Source organism: Phocoena sinus, chromosome 11 (genome assembly GCF_008692025.1).
Source record: "Phocoena sinus isolate mPhoSin1 chromosome 11, mPhoSin1.pri, whole genome shotgun sequence".
NCBI classification, from domain to species: domain Eukaryota; kingdom Metazoa; phylum Chordata; class Mammalia; order Artiodactyla; family Phocoenidae; genus Phocoena; species Phocoena sinus.
Genome location: NC_045773.1, coordinates 47,518,523 through 47,535,291, shown reverse-complemented (window position 1 = coordinate 47,535,291; position 16,769 = coordinate 47,518,523). Strand labels below are relative to the sequence as shown.

The 16,769-nt window shown below is 52.3% G+C and overlaps 1 protein-coding gene across 3 annotated transcripts in view; it reads left to right on the top strand.

The window, feature by feature from the left end:
* The first annotated feature begins 257 nt into the window (after positions 1-257).
* The window catches only part of ACVR2B (activin A receptor type 2B), a 34,939-nt gene continuing 18,427 nt past the window's right edge, over positions 258-16,769 (top strand). For all 3 annotated transcript variants that reach the window (XM_032648025.1, XM_032648026.1, XM_032648024.1), the window contains exon 1: positions 258-525. In XM_032648025.1, coding sequence (XP_032503916.1) covers positions 474-525 — 52 coding nt within the window. In that variant the 5' untranslated portion in view covers positions 258-473. The remainder of the gene's footprint in view (positions 526-16,769) is intronic.

Sequence of the window (16,769 nt, the reverse complement as noted above, 5' to 3'; positions counted from 1 at the left end):
CTCGCCCGCCTCTTTGTATCCAACATCCGGGTTTCCCCGCTGGCTCGGCTCCGCGGCCGCGGCTCAGGAGCCATTTTGGACTCAGTTCAGCTCCCCTCCCCCCACCCCTCCCCCCGTTCATGGCCCCTCCGGACTCGGCCCCTGCGCCCCGGGCCCGGGCCCAGCCCCGCCGCGCTATGCCTGAGTCGGGCGCGCCCCGGCCTGCGCCCCGCCGCCGCCCCCCGGCCCCCGCGTCGCCCCGGAGCCCGGGCCGAAGCCTGCGTCGTCCGCAGTGGCCCTGAGCCCGGCCCCGCCGTCCGGCCCTTAGAGCCTGCACGCTGCCCCGGGACGAAGGCTCGGGAAGCGCGCGGGGAACAAGACCGAAGGAAGGAGCGGGAAGAAGAGCGCAGCCGCCGCCGGGCCCTGCGCGCCCCGGGAGCGCCGCGCGGCCCTGCCCGCGGGCTCCGGGTGTCCGCGGGGCGGCGCCGCGGAACATGACGGCGCCCTGGGCGGCCCTCGCCCTCCTCTGGGGATCGCTGTGCGCCGGTAAGGACGGGGCGCGGCGTGGGGGGCGCGGGGCGGCTTCTGGCGCCGTGCGGTGTTTACCAACAAAGGGCGGGCCCGCGGCCTCCTCGCCGCACCACCTGCACCCAGCTTGCATCTCCCGGGGCGGGGACGGGGGGCGCGCGGGGCGCCCTGCTAGCTGATCTTGGGGGGATGATCTTGCCTGTGCGGCGGCCTGCGGGGCTCCGGTTCGCGGAGGCGACCCCAGGGTCGGGGTTCAGGCTACACAGGTGCGTGGAACCGAGGGAGAGTGAGAGAAAATCCCAAGCATGAGGAAGGTAGTCAAGCGGGGCAGGCAGATCTAATACGGGGGGTAGCGGGACTGTAGGTGCAGCAGCGGCTGGGGGCAGGATTGCTTGACCTCAGAGCCACTAGGTGTAGCGAAGCGACGCGGGCCGCTTCACACAGCCCGGAGGAGTCACTTGCACCCCATCCCACCAGCGTCTGCGTGGTATTCCCCCGGAGGCGCGCCGTTGGCGCCAGCTCCTACCTGCGCCCGCTTTCCCTGCGGCGCCCCGGGACGCGAGGTGCGGCCACCCCGAGGGACTGCTTTGTTTTGCGCTCCTGGGAGGGGAGGTGGGGCGAGAAGACAAACCAACAGGTCCCTATTCGTTCTGGCCACCGGGAAGCACGTGGCGGGGGTGGGTGACCCTCGCGGCCAGCGCTCGGCTCGCGTGAGGGTGTTTGAGGGTGTGTGGTTGCGGGTGTATAAAGCGGAGTTCCGCTGGGAGACCGCTTTTCCCCCAGGCCGAAGCACTGATTTTCCTCTTCTAGCGGTGCTGGGACGCGCCCTATTCCAGTATGCGCGCAGGGACGGGCTCCGCGCTCGGCTTCGGACGGCTCCGGGCAGCCCTGGGAAGCGTGGGGAGCCGCGCATTAAAGCTCCAGGGAGAAGCCCGGGGCGGTCTCAGAGGCCGGTGTGCTGCAGCCCGGGAGCCTGGTCCTGCGCGTCTTTGTTCCCAGCCCCCATTACACATGCAGCGCGGGTCCCCAGACGCCCGCGGTGGCAGCAGCGTAGAGTCTGGGAAACCCGCGAAGGGCGGGGCCGGGCGTGCAGGGGCGGGGCTGGGATCCCTCGGCTGCTGAGTGGGTGGGGAACGCGCATCTCCAGCTCATCCCCACTCCCACTCTACGCGCCTCCTTTGCAGTGTAGCAGGGTTTAGCTGTCTGCACCGAAGGCAAGTGAGTTCTCCGAGTGGGGCTTTGGAGCTGCGTAGCCTGAGTGCAGCGACCAAAGGATAGAGACCCCTTATTGGTACCTGGGCACAATATGGAAAGGGTGTCATGGATCTTTTGGAGACATTTCCTTTGTCGTAGATGCCGAGAGTTGGTGGTGTTGAACCTGTTCCTTTCTCTGCCTTTTAAGTGCTGCTTGGAGCTGCTTTTCCCCAAGAATGAGATCTCTGAAGTGAAAGGAAGGCATTGGCCTCTAGAGGGAAGGGCTGCAGCCTGACGACTTACTAGGCACGCAGCAGCTCACCTGACTGTCTGTGGATCCCTCCTGTAGGTGCTGGGCTTTTCCAAGACCATGTCTGCAGAGGGGGCCTCCTCCCAGGACAAGGACAGCCTCAGACCAAAACCCTCTCCCTAATTATCTCTGTCTGGCTTGGCCAGTCTCAGGTCCCTCCCTGATTATGCAGGCCAGGGCCAGGGTGGGATTGGACCCCTGGAAGGACTGTATTTCCCTCCTCTTCCCTGGCTTGGGCAGTGCTCAGCAGTGCACCTTGCAACGTGGGGCAGCCAGAGTTAGGACAGAGTCCACCAACCTGTGTTCCTGCCCTGGAGGAAAGTGGGGGTCACTGGGTGTTTCTAGTGGTGACACCAGCCAGTCCTTTGGTGGCCACTGCCCTGACTTGTGAAGAACTATGGGAAGAGCCTCGACAGGCCCAGGTAGGAGCAGAGCTGGCCCTCCTGTTCCTTTGACTTCCTTGATACCCTTCCTTCAAGTTCCTGGCTTGCTGTTTAGAAGTACCCCCCCCTGCAGCACACAGTGCCCTTGTAGAAGGAGGATCTAGAACAGCACTGTCCAACGGAAATATAGTGTGAACCACACATGTAACTTTAAGTTTTTCTGGTATTTATGTTAATAAAAGGACAAAGAAACAGGTGTGTCTTAGTCTCCTTGGGCTGACTGTGTGACTTAAACAACAACTTATTTTCTCACAGTCTGGAGGCTGGAAGTCTGAAGTCAGTGTGCCAGCATGGTCAGGTTTTGGTGAGGGTCCTCTTCCTGGCTTGCAGATGGCTGCCTTCTCACTGCATCCTCACATGGGCTTACCTGGTGCTTGGGGTGGGGAGGTGGGGGGTTTGTGAGGTTTTTTTTTCCTCTTCCACTAACCCCATCATGGGGGCTCCACCCTCATGAACCAGTCTAACCCTTTGCAAAGGCCCCGTCTCCAAATACCATCGCATTGGGCATTAGGGTTTCAACGTACGAATTTTGAGGGGACACATTCAGTCCGTGACAAGGTCAAATTAACTTTAATGGTATATTTTATTTAACCTAATGTATATAAAATAATCATTTCAACTTGTAATCAGTATTAAAACAGACATTCTCCAATTTTTGTACTGTCATAAAAATCCACTCTGTATTTTATACTTACAGAGCATCCCAATTCAGACTTTGCACATCTCAGATGCTCAGTAGTCGCATTTGGCTAGTGGCTACCGTATTGGATGGTGCAGGCCTAAAAGAAGAGGCAGAATTGATGCTGCGGTAATGGTCCAGGGTACTTGTTACAAGATCAGTGTTAGTTAGTTTTGCACGTCTTCTGTATTCTGTGCCTGGCCCAGTGTCCTTGGGAGACAAGTCATCTGGCTCTTGCCTTGCAGTGGATATCCCAGACACACATCTGTGTATCCTGCAAGAACTCCTGACATCTGTCTCTGTACTTGGGGTTTAGATCAGGGCCTGTGGGTTGGAGAGTGTTCTGAGTGAAATGTCAGGAGCCGCTGGCTGGGGAGGAGGACCTGATTCCTGTCTGTCACATTGGGAAGTGCAGGCCTTGACTGCTCCAAGCTGTCCTCATAGGTGGGCTTCTCTCTGACTCAAAGATACTGTCCATTTCCTCAGGGGAGAAGTGTATGTGGAATGAGTGAAGTGACCCTCAGGCCCAGTGTAGTGGTAGGTGTCAAGGACACGGACCACAGAGTCATGGGCTGTTGGTGCCCTTCCCCAGGGAAGGGTGTCCTCTGCTACCTGTCCTTGTACCTGCTAAGAATTCCAGACTCTGCCCTGTCTGGCTGGCTGGGCTGCCCTTTGGGAAGAGTGGGCACCCTCCTCAGCTCTTAGAGATGCTTCCAAGGTAGATGATGTAAGAAACTCACCCAGACTCCCTGGCTCTCCACCTGGGTGAAGACATAAGATCTGGAACCCCATGGCCTCCCACAGCTTGGGTGGGCTGCTGTGGTGCACTACTCTGCAGGGTCTTTCTGGGCATCTCAATTCCCAAATAGCACCTGGACTTCCCCTGGCACTTCGCCTAAGGAACTTCCTTTCTAGGGAGCCCAGTGAAGAGTGCCCATCCTACACCATGGGCCCCTTTGAGAATCTCATGAAAGCTGTGGACCCTTCCCCCACAGAAAATAAATGCAAATAAGAAATAGAACCCATGTGAGAGTATGTGCATACGTTGTGCACACTCGCTGTTTGTACTGATACCACCTAATTATGGCCCCCTGGATTGGACTCCGTGAAGGCCTGTCTGCCCTGTCTGCCCTGCCTGCCCTGCCCATTGTACCAGTCCTGGCCGGGGGCTATGCACTGGGCAAGTTCCCACACTGCTGCCTCCACCTACCCTGTTCTAGCCACTGGGCATGACTTCTCCTTTACTTCTGCCTTTTGTGACCCTGCCCAGTGTTCACATGCCCTGATCCACCCCCCACCCCCCCCTTCCTTCAGGAAGCCCTCCCCTGAGTGCCTGTGTACTGCTGCCTGGGGGCTTAGGGTAGTGCAAGTGAGGACCAAGAGATGTCAGATCCGAGTTTAGATCTACTTGCAGATACTGACCTGTTACCAGGGCCTGGGATCTGGGGGCTTAGGTCAGGGGCAGCTGGTCTGGGTAATACTTCTGAGAATGACACTGGGTAGACAGCCCTCAGGCAGGATCCTGGCTGGGTAGACCTCATTCTAGAGCAGCGTTTCTAAACCTTGACACTTGACAGTTTGGACCCCATGATTCTTTGGTGTGTGTGTGGGGGGGGTGGAGGGCATCTTGTGCGTTGTAGGATGTTTAGCAGTATCCCTTGGCCTCTACCCGCTAAATGCTAGTAGCACTTCCAATCGCGAAAACCGAAAATGCTGAGTGGAGGGGGCACAGATCGCCTGATTGAGAACCTGATCTAGAATGTTCTCATGCCTTTAAAGGGACAGAGAGTTGTGGGCGGTGGGGTTAATGGCTAATACCACCCCCTGCCGCACACCGCCCCCCCCCCCATCGGATTCAGGGTGGGAGGTTGTATTCTCAAAACCTAGGAGATTCCTGCTTCAGCCTCAGGGTTTGGTTCGAACTCGTGGTTTGGGAGTCCTGCTGGCCACCGAGGAAAGAATCCTGGCGTCCTTGAGTTTTCTCAGAAGTGGTTCGGGTTTCAGGGAGGCGGCGATTGTGGGTGGCCGGGCAGCCTGCCTGCCGCCCCCGCCCACCACCCTGACCGCGCCGCCAGGTTCGCAGCGCGCCTCGCCCGAGGGGCCGGGGCCTCTGCGCCGCGCGGCGCCCCTGTGCGCGCACCTGGCAGCCGACGTGGGCCTAGCGGAGCGCCGGGCATGCCCTCCCCGGCGAGCCCAGCAAGCGGGCTGGCCGCCGGGCGCCCTGGGGAGGCGGCGCCGCCCTGGGCCTGGAGCTCCGAGCCCGTGGACCCTGGGGCAGGGGCGCCGCCTCTCCCCAAAGGTACGGGTGCGCGGCTCCACCCTGGCCGCGGGGAGGTGCGGTAGACTGCACGGGCGGGAGACGGGACTCCGCCCGCACCGCGCGGGCCCAGACCCCGGGGTTGATCTCTACCGGCGCCTGTTGGTTGTGCTTGGCAGGCTGGCAGCCCGTGTTTGTCCTCCGCTCCTTCCCCCGCCTACTCGTGGCTTGGCTGGGGAGCTTTATGGGGTCTCCCCTCTGATCTTGAGCTCGGCAAAACACAGCTTGCTGAACTGGCAACGGATTACAGACGCTTCTTAGAGTAGGAGGAAGCACTCCCAAAGCTTCAGTTTCCAAGTTCTCCATGTCGCTGGTGTGTGAAGTGCTTATTTTAAAGGTTTTTTGTTTGTTTGTTTGTTTGTTTGCTGGGGTTGAGACTCTGCTTCCATCTCTTGGAGTCTTTCCAAAGTGGACTTTGTTGCCATCTCAGGATTCTTTATATTTTTCCCCTTCCCTTCCATTCTGTCACCTGTTCTTTGTTCCGGAATAGATACCCACCCCCTTGTTTGGGGCTTCCTTTTTGGCCTTTCTCCACCAGACTCAGAGGCCTGCCATCCCAGCCCCAGAGGTGCCTGGTCCTTGAGGTCCTGGTGGTGCTGCTCCTGGAAGCCTAGGTTGTTGGGTGGGGGCGGGGATGGGGGAGAGTAGAGTCCGCTGCCCTCTTCTGAGTCTGTTTTTAAAGTTTCTCAGTGCTGTTTTTGTCTGAGACAATGGTAGGTACTGGAAACCAACTGGTAATGCAGGCTGAGGTTGTTTGGGGGTCAGCTGTGCCTCCCCTGGCCCAGGATCAGTCATGGCTTCCCGCATTTGGACAGCCCCATGCCTTGCCCTGGTTATCCCAGTCTGGCTGTACACATACATGCGCCTTTTTCAAACTCTCTCAGGGACTGGCAGCCCTAGCTGGGTGTTTTCATTCATGGGCACGTGATTGCTGGGACTGGGGGTTGGAAAGGAAGCCTGCCCCAGTGGGCGCATGTGAGTCCTCCTCCCAGGGGCCTTCTAGGGGCTGGGCCTGCCACTCAGTGGGACTTCTCTTCTGCCTGGTTTCTGGGCTGGAGCTGAGGCGTTCTGTGAGGTGAGCGCATGTTCTTGTTTGCAAACGTTTGTCTACCGACTATTTCAGTTCCACTCTGACAACCAAGGAGGCTAAAATTAGTTCTGGGGAAGGAAAAGGAAGGCTGCTTGGAAACCCAAGCCCTTGGCTGGAGGATGGAGGAGGCTGCTTCCTGGGGCTTGGGCCCAGCATTTCGGAAGATGTGACCAGACAGCTGTTGTCTGTCCATCTGAGGAGAGGGAGGGGCCCCTGCTTACCTCCTAGACCTGAACCAGTGAAAACAGGAGGCTGACTTGGAAGCTGACGCTCTTGAGTGTTGATGCCAGGATGTTTTTTCCTTCTGGCTTGCAGTGGTGCCCAGTGTTTTTAGGTATGAGGACAATGCCTCTTAATGTCCAGTGTCATTGACAGTCCTCCTTCCCCCTTCCCCCTCATTGATTCAGAAAGCATGCATGAGTTCTCAGAGCCTTGGGCTGGCAATCATGGGTTAAGAAACCCTTACTTTATATCCTGTTTGGGAATTTCCTTTTTACCCAAGTTTTACATTCCCTTCAGGTGCTCACAAGCCAGGCAGACCAGGGCCTTCCTTGGAACTGCTGGCTTGGGTGGGAGTGTGGGTGGGAGTTAGAGGAGAGCCCTGTGGTCCAGGCCTCATAAGTAGAGCCCTTTGTGCCCTGAGGGCAGAGGAGATCAGGGTTCCTCTGCTGCTGGGGCTTAGAAAATAGAGGGGCAGAGAAGGTAGGTGAATTCTGGTTTCCCTTCCCACCTGGCTGGCCCCTCCTGTGAACCCGCTACCTGAGAGTGGGTCCTGCAGGACTACGTGGGGGAGGAGAGCCAGGGCAATGCGGTCCTGTCTCCCCTACCCTGAAAAACCCCTCCCAAGTCTCCCCTCATCCAGGGGTCTCCTGGTTAGCCACCCTGACATATAGTTGAGTGGTGGTCACATTGGCCATAACTTCTTTTCCCATTTAAAATTTTATTAATTTTTAGTTTTACAAGTAATACATACGGATTCAGTTGCAGAAATTTAGATATTACAGATAAAACCGGGGTCTCTTTTACCAGCCTGGTCCGCCATCTGAGTCCTCCTCCAGAACTGAGCCTTCTCAGGTTGGTGGATATCTTCTAGACGTTTGACATATGTATCTATAGAAGTACTTAGAGAAATAAAGCTTTTTTTTTTTTAACCTAAAATGGTATTACTCTTTTTCAAATACTTAGCTGAAATATAAAATATGTATAGGATAGCGTAATTATCATAAGTGACATCTTGAGGAATTTTCACAAACTGAATATGCTGATGTAATCAGCATTCAGATCGAGAATCAGAAATTTACTGCCCTCTCCCCAAGCAAGCCCTCTCTTGCTCCATTCCAGACTCTACCCCTAAACCCCTAAGGGTAACCACTATCCCGACTTCTAACAGCATATGTTATTTTGGCCTGTCATTGTGCTTTAAATGAATGGAACGTTACAGGATGAACTGCTTTATGTCCATCTTTTGCTCACCATGTTTTGTGACTTGCGTCCGTGTTCTCGCATGTCATGGTCTTTTTCTTTTAGCTGTGCCGTGCGGCATGTGGGATCTTAGTTCCCCCAACCAGAGGCTGAACCCATGAACCCTGCATTGGAAGTGCAGAGTCTAAACCATTGGACTGCCAGGAAAGTCCCTGTCATGGCTTTTTAAACTCAGAGATCTGTTCTGGCAATCTTGTTAATGTATATGGATCTACCTCAGTCTTTTTATTTATTTATTTACTTTTATTTATTTATTTTTGGCCCTCTGGGTCTTCATTGCTGCTCTTGGACTTCCTCTAGTTGTGGTGAGCGGGGGCTGCTCTTCGTTGCGGTGCACTGGCTTCTCATTGCCGTGGCTTCTCTTGTTGCGGAGCACAGGCTCTAGGCACGTGGGCTAAAGTAGTTGTGGCATGTGGGCTTCAGTAGTTGTGGCTCGCGGGCTCTAGAACTCAGGCTCAGTAGTTGTGGCGCACGGGCTTAGTTGCTTCGCAGCATGTGGGATCTTCCCGGACCAGGGCTCAAACCCATGTCCCCTGCATTGGTAGGCGGATTCTTAACCACTGTGCCACCAGGGAAGCCCCAGGACACGTGTATTTTAAATTTTGATAGATATCGAGAAACGATTATACATGGTTATACTGTGTCTTGGTGGTGGTGGTGATGGTGGTGGTGTGTGTGTCCTGTGTAATGTTAGATTATAGAGGTTGGAAATAGCCCACCTGATGAAGGGTGCCCAGACAGGGAGGGTGCTCACTTCCACTGACCTGGTATCTCAGGAGCGCCAGAGAGGCTGCTTCCCATGTCTGAGGCTCCTGGTTACTGTGCCGACAAAGGGGAGGTGGCAGTGGACTAGCCAGGATATGGTCTGGGTTTGGGGTGGTTGTGCATGTGTGTGTCTGTGTGTGCTCACTAGCTAGGCTCCATACTGCCTCCACCTCTCAGAGAGACTGAGGCTCTTGCCGAAGGTGGTGGGGAGCAGGGCTATACTGGTGCACCCTGTGTGTTTGACAGGCTCTGGGCATGGAGGGATCCTGAAGTCACGTGTGAAGATAATGGTGGTAGGAGGTATGGGAGAAACTTGTAAAAGAATTATTTTAGAGTCTGGTGAGAGGCTTTTCACACCAGAACGGGTTCTGGTGAGCTTCAATTCCTGGCTGAGCGTGTGCCACGTTCCCTTGCACGATCTTCTGCCTTCACTGGCTGAAGAATTAAAGAAGACAATTTGAGACGACTTGTTCTCCAAAGCCCCTGCTTTCCTAGTCTCTTCTTCAGCATGCTCTCTACTCTTTCACTACCATTTTACTGGGATTCCTTGTGTGAGCTCCCATGTCAGGCCCTGCTCGTGGAGTTAGGTGGAAGTGGGTTGAGGGTACTGTTTTCAGTGTAAATGATGTCCCAGTCAGCTTTCCCACATTGTACAGGTGATGTGCACTGTCTGTGTATTAATCGGCTCAGGCTTCTATACCATGGAATACCACAGACTGGGTGGCTTAAACAACAGAAATTAGTTTTCACAGTTCTGGAGGCTTGAAGTCCAAGACTAAGTTGCTGTCAGGATTGGTTCTTGGTGAGTCCTTTCTCCTTGGCCTGCGGGTAGCTGCCTTCTTGCTGTGTCCTCACACAGCCTTCTCTCTGGGTGTGTACACTCTGTGGTGTCTCTTTTTCTTCTTTATAAGGACATCAGTCTTGTTGGGTTAGGGCCCCACCCATATGGCCTTAATTGACCTTAATTGCCTCTTTAGAGACCTTATTTCCTAGGACAGTCACATCGGTGGTTATGAATTTTGGAGGGGGACACAATTCAGTTCCTGAGGGTCTGAAATAATAAAGTTGGTTGAAAGTGAATTTTCCTCTTGAATTACACTTTGTAATGGAAGTTACTTTTTTCAGGACTCTGCTTTGGGGTCAGTGTTCTTCTCAATTGACACTTTCTATGGGTAGTCTTATCTCTACACTGGTATCTCAGTTGTTGTGTTTGTGTAGAGGTATCCCCTTTGGGTATTATATATGGTCCTGAAAATATATCTAAAACCTGGGTTAAAAGTAGATATGGAGATTTCCTCTTTTGATGATCAGGACCAACCCTCTTTCTGAAAGCACCTGAAAAGATGGACAAACTGAGAAAACATCTCTGGTTGAAAGCATTGTACAGCTATCTCTCAATGCTGAGACCTACCAGGCCAGGATATGTGTGATAAAAGAGGGCTTGGGTGGTGACTTTTATATTTGACTCTGTTTTCAGTTCCATACGGGCACCTGAAAAGCTGAGCCTTGCATTTGATAGCCTTGGGCTAGGAAGACAGGAATTGGAGTTCTAAAGAGAGGGTGGGTATAGTGAGCCCCTCTTTTTGGGTTGGGACCCCAAAGATGTAGAGGTGAGGGGGAGGCAAAAGAAGACAAACTCTAAAGTGGAGTGAAGATGTGAGATGGTAGAAATCATGTTGGCTTCTCAGCTTTCTCCACAGCCAGATTAAGAGTCTGTGTGATCAGTGGCCACTTGTTATATTTGCTTTCCAACTTCAGAACTTCATTTCTGTGGTGCTTTCCCATTCTTTTTGTCCTTAAAAACCTTTTCTTTGCTGTGGTTTTAGTGGGGCTACAGGAGAGAGCAAAAATAGCATTTGTGTATAATCCTTGCCCTTTACCTGGAAGCTCTCTCACCACTGTCCTTCAGGAATGATGGGCCCTGGAGAAAGGCAAGTGTTTCAGAGAATGGCCCTGGACCCACACCTTGTTCCGTGGATGGTGCCAAGGAATTGTTTACAAAGTTCGAGGTTGGAAGTGACTTGAGGTGACCTAGCTTGATTCCTTGTTCCTAGGCTGATAGAGCTCCTTTCGTCACCCTTGGAGATTGCTCTTGAACTTCCATTTCTGGCAATAATAGTGAACAAAACAGCTGAAAAACCTCCTCATACAAGACACATAGAAATGCTGGATAAAGTATAACAAATATCCTTTTTACTTTTTTTTTTTTTTTTGCGGTATGCGGGCCTCTCACTGTTGTGGCCTCTCCCGTTGCGGAGCACAGGCTCCGGACGCACAGTTTCAGCGGCCATGGCTCACAGGCCCAGCCGCTCCACGGTATGTGGGATCTTCCCGGACCGGGGCACGAACCCATGTCCCCTGCATCGGCAGGTGGACTCTCAACCACTGTGCCACCAGGGAAGCCTCAAATATCCTTTTTAAATGTATATGCATGATTGCATGTATAACAAAGTAAGGGACAAGCAAGAGTGGGCTGGAAGCTAGAGCTGTACCGCTTCACTGGTTAAAGCTGCTTTTTCCTGGGGGACTTTGCCTCTCTCCATAATTTAGAGATGTGGGTTTAGTAGCAGTGTGTGAGGCACAGGAGATAAGATGTGGAATTGAGACTGAGGCTCTCACATGATAAGATTTCCACAGCAGCATTCATTCAGTGAAAGTATGGACTAGAGGGAACATTCTTTTGCTGATAAAGGGAATAGATAATAAAATTGTTGGTTGGTCGGGGGTGGGTAGTTTCACTTGAGAATTTGTAACCATAGATTTGTGCTTCCATGAGCTTGGAGTTGGAGTATATACCATCTGTGTTTCCTGGGAGTTAAGTAATTAAAGTGATTCCAGATTGGTAATGTCCTAGAGAATTTGGCAGAATTTGGCAGAAGCAAAAATATAAATTATCTATGGAAGTTTGCCCCCTCAAACTTGGCTTCACTTTTTATTCCCACAGAAAAGGCCCCCACTGAACACAAGCGTATCCAAAAACAGAATCCAAAATTCCAAAACACACAGGGAAACAAGATACCATGAGTGAAATCATCAAAAGTAACAAGTGGCAGAAATAGATGTTCAGGAAGTTAAATTATGGAATTAGAAGTGAGGGATTTGGAAGTATGACAAAGAACAGAAGTATCAAAATTGACCAAGAAGGTTTTTTAAAAAATAAAACTTCTAGGGACTTCCCTGGTGGCGCAGTGGATAGGAATCTGCCAGCCAGTGCAGGGGACCTGGGTTCGATCCCTATCCGGCAAGATCCCACATTCTACGGAGCAACTAAGCCTGTGAGCCACAACTACTGAGCCTGCGTGCCACAACTACTGAAGCCTGTGTGCCCTAGAGCCTGTGCTCTGCAGCAAGAGAAGCCACCACAGTGAGAAGCCTGCACACTGCAAAGAAGAGTAGCCCCCACTCGCCACATGCACAGCAATGGAGACCCAATGCAGCCAGAAAAAAAAAAAATAGAACTTCTAGAAATAAAAAAATAGATTAATTGAATTTATAAATTAAATAGAAGAACTAAACAGCAGATTAGACCCAGCTAAAGAGAAAATTAATGAATTGGAAGTTAGACCTGTGGAATTATCTGTAATGGTGCTTAGACACAGAATTGAAAATTGTGAAAGCAGAGTTAAGAGACTGGGAATGGTCTGATACTTGTAATAGGAATTTCAGAATCATAGAATAGGGAGATGGCAATATTCAAATTGATAAAAGCCAAGAATTTTTCAGGATTTATGAAGGACATGAATCATCAGATTAAAAGCATATTCTTCCAAGCAGTACAAAGAAATTTAAACATGGACTTAGACACATAGCTCATAGTGAAACTGCAAGAAGCAGATCTAAGAAAGCAGCCAGAGGGAAAAGACAGAGTATGTACAAAGTTAAACTACTAGTAGACGTTTCAGCAATAATGATGGAAGCCAGAAGACTGTGGAATAATATTTTCAAAATGCTGAGAGAAAATAACTCAACCTAAAACTTTATGATCATCTACACTGTCAGTGAGGAAAAAGAACAAATTAACATTTTCAGAAAGATGAACAAAGGCTTCTGTACCAAAAGATCTTTACTGAAGGAAGATGTTCGTCAGGAAGGACAGTGATCCTAGAAGGAAGAGTGGAGATCTTCCTTCTAGGAAGGGTGAGCAGACAAACTGGAGAATGTATGGACTAATAAGAAAATGCTGGGCTTCCCTGGTGGCGCAGTGGTTAAGAATCCGCCTGCCAATGCAGGGGACACGGGTTCGAGCCCTGGTCTGGGAAGATCCTACATGCCACAGAGCAACTAAGCCTGTGCGCCACAACTACTGAGCCTGCGCTCTAGAGCCCGCGAGCCACAACTACTGAGCCTGTGTGCCACAACAACTGAAGCCCGCACGCCTAGAGCCCATGCTCTGCAACAAGAGAAGCCACCGCAATGAGAAGCCCGCGCATTGCAATGAAGAGTAGCCCCCGCTCACTGCAACCAGAGAAAAGCCTGCTCGCAGCAACAGAGACTCAATGCAGCCAAAAATAAAATAAAATTAAATTAAAAAAAAAAAAGAAAATGCTGACTTTATAAAACACAGATAATATCTGCTTTGGGAGGCGGATAAGAAGAACAACTTATTAAATGTGGAACACAGATATTATGTTAAACTAATTTAATGTAAGTTGGAAGGAGGTAATTGGAGTTAGAACAATTAAGTTCTAATGAGGGATGGAAGAGATGTTGATTAACTTCAGGCTTTTAGCATAAATGTACATATTAAAACTTAAAGGCTAGCTTATAATAGGATAGAAATAGGGTACATTACTTCCAGACCAGAAGTGGCTGAAATAATGGAATTTAAAAAGATAATCCAAGGTGGTAGCAGTAGAGAAAAAACAAATTTAAACATAGTGGTAATCTTAAATGTAACAGGAGTCAATTCTAGGATCAAAGACAGTGTTAGATTGAGTTGGGATAAAAAAAGATACAGAAAGATTTAAAATAAAAGTTGGAAAAAGATAAACTGGGAAAATACTACAAGAAATGTCATATAGCTATGCTAGTGTCACATAAAGTAGACTTTCTGGCAAAGAGCAAACAAATAAATGAAGGGGGTTACTATGTAGGAAGAGAAGTTTTATTGGAATCTATAATAACTTTCTATAACCCAAAGGAAAAGCAGCCCAGCAGAAAAATGGGAATGGGTGCGAACAGGCAGTTCTCAGAAGGGGCTGATGAACACAAACATGATCACTGTCACAAGCAATCAGGAAATGTGGATCAAAACCATGATGTACGATTTCACCCTGACCAGGTGAGCACATATCAGGGGCTGACGGTGTGGCTCAGGGGGGCTGGAGTCTGTTGGGCACATAAATTGGTACATCCACTTGGGAGAACAGTGTGACTATATCCAGTGAGTTGGAGATGCTCATCCTTATGTCCCATATCTCTAACGTGTGGCTGTATTTCCTAGAGAAATGCATGCTCATGGGCACTAGAAAACACGCAAAAGAGGATTCAGGAGGGTTCACAGAGGCAGTGCTTAAGTCAGTAAATGTTGTAAATGACCTAAAGGTCCAACAGGAGGATGGACACTTAGTTTTTGGTCAGGCCATACAGTGGACTGTTCTGTAGCACCGAGAATAAAGGCGTTACAGAGCATGTAAAGGGCATGTACTCTAGAGCCAGGCTGCCTGGTTTCAAAACCTGGTTTTGACAATAAATAACTTGGGTAGAGTTATCCTCTTGTGTGAAAGAAGTTCAAAGAAACGTAGGCACGTTTAGGATTCTTTTCTGCCTCTTGTATGTATGTGCCATTCCACCCTTGCGTGTCCACACATACACGTGTGTGTGTGTGTCTGTCTGTCTGTCTCTCTCGTGCTCTAGCCCTCCCCTTCGCCCACCCCTTCACCTCCATTTAGGTTCCCTTGATTCCCCCCCCCGCCCCCGCCACGCGCCATCCTCACTCTGGTCGTGGGAAGATGGTGAAGATGCTCCTGTGTGGATTGGGGGAAGTGGAGTCATAAACTTGGATACAGACACTGTGGCAGGGAACCCTCACCTTCAGGACCCTCGGCTCCTCTGGAGGAACCTGCGGGGACAGCAGGTGCTCAGCTGGTGGCAGGGCCCCCTGGGGGGGGCAGGGCTGGGGAGCCTGAAGCAGGGCCTCCCGGGAAGAAAGCCTGGCCACTGTGTGTGTGGGGGGGCTGCCCCTCCTCTCTGGGCAGACCTGGAGGCTGGACCATGAGGGAGAAGGCTAGGCTCGCCTCGTGCGGCCCCCCTCGGGCGTGGCGGCTCCTGGTGGGGGTGCACTGGCGCAAGGGGCCTGAGGTGGACGTGGTGGCGGCTGGCATCGCATTCTCACCACTCTACAGTGTAGGTGGGCTGCGCCCACAGGGAGGCGGGGGCTGCCGAGGGGCCTCCAGGAGCCAGGGGCAGGGTGCAGTGGCCCACTGGCTACTGGGGTCTGCGCTACCTCTGGGAGTTGTTGGCTGAGCTAGATGCACCCCGAGGCCAGAGCTCGGGGGACCCCAGGGGAGGCGTGGCCCCTCTAGCTCCAAACCCTCCCACCAAGGCTCTGCCTCACCTCTTCATCCCTCTTCCTCTGCCTACTGGATTTTCCCCTTGTCTCCCCAGTGCAAGTCGGGTACATCCAAAGTCAGCTGGCCTGGGAAATAGACCTCAAGTGTCAAAGCCCATCATTTAGGTTCATCCCGCTCCTGGAATGTGGGTTCTGAGTAGAATCTGCATATATTCTTTCTTTTGGTGGTGGTGCGTGTCCAGGAGCGGGGTTTCTCTGTTCTCCCTGGACTGGGGGCTAGGGGAGCACTGGGGGCATCTTCCTGCCGAGGTGTAGGCCCCTTGGAACGTAAGGACTGCCTGCTGGGGACACTGACGCTTGTATACCTGCTTCCTTTGGAGGCTACCGGTTGGGTTGGCTGGTGCTCAGGGGTAGAGTGAGCCCCTTGCCCAGGCGTCTGGGGGGAGGTTCCCCACGGGGCTCTGAGGCAGCATGTGAGAGGGATGGGCGAGCGGGCTGGGATCGGGGAGCCTCCTCTGCAGGGGGCCCGGGCCCTGTGAGTGTGGGCAGGAACCCTGTGTCTGTTAAAAGGCGGAGGCAGCCTTGTGGTTGGAGTGGTGCCAGAGGCTATAAATAGCTGAGTGTGTGCAGAAGCGGAGTGCCGGGGAGGAGGGGGAATCCCTCTCCAGCTGGCAGCAGAGCCTGGGTGTGGTGAGGGGGGCATGGAGTCTCCCAGTCTCCCCTGGTCCCCCTGGGGCTCTGAATGCAAAGCTCTCTCAGGTTGGGTATGTACACTCCCAGCCTGACAGGGCAGGGAGCTTGTGCTGTGATGAAATGGCATAGGCAGCAGGGCGTGTCAGGCTCTAATGTAACAGCCAATGTGCCAGGCATTGTGCTAACCAGCATTAAAATGCATTAACTCATCTCGCTCTTGGAACAGCCAAGGAAGTAGGTTCTGTTATCATCCCCTTTTCATGAGTGGGGAAACGGAGGCACGGGGTGGCTGGATCACTTGCCAGTAAGCATCAGAACCAGGACTTGAATGGGGTCATGGGCACCTTTTGTTTCCAGTTGGTCTGTAGGAGGATCTTGTCAGGTGGGGGTCCAGTGTCATCCTGACCACCTGGGTCCTGGCCACACGGTAGTGGCCAGAGGGGTCTCTGCCTGACCAGCAGCTTGGAGAGGGGAGCTGGGCCAGCCTTGGGCCATTCCTGATGTCTGCTGGCCTCTCTTGTTCTGGCTCCTTGCCTTATACAGGGGGTGGGGGCTTGTTGTCGGAGTGGAGATGGAAGCTCCCCTGAGGACCTAGGGCTTGGGCTGCAGGCTGAGGCCACCCCTCCTGTTTTCCCCTCCCTTCAGAATCGTGCTGTAGCCAGGAGATAACTCTGTCCTTCTGTCTGATCGTTGGTCCGTCCTTCCTTCCATACATCCATCCATCTATCCGGTCTGTGTCTGGAACTGGTTCTAGTACTCAAGACAGTCAAGGCTTCTG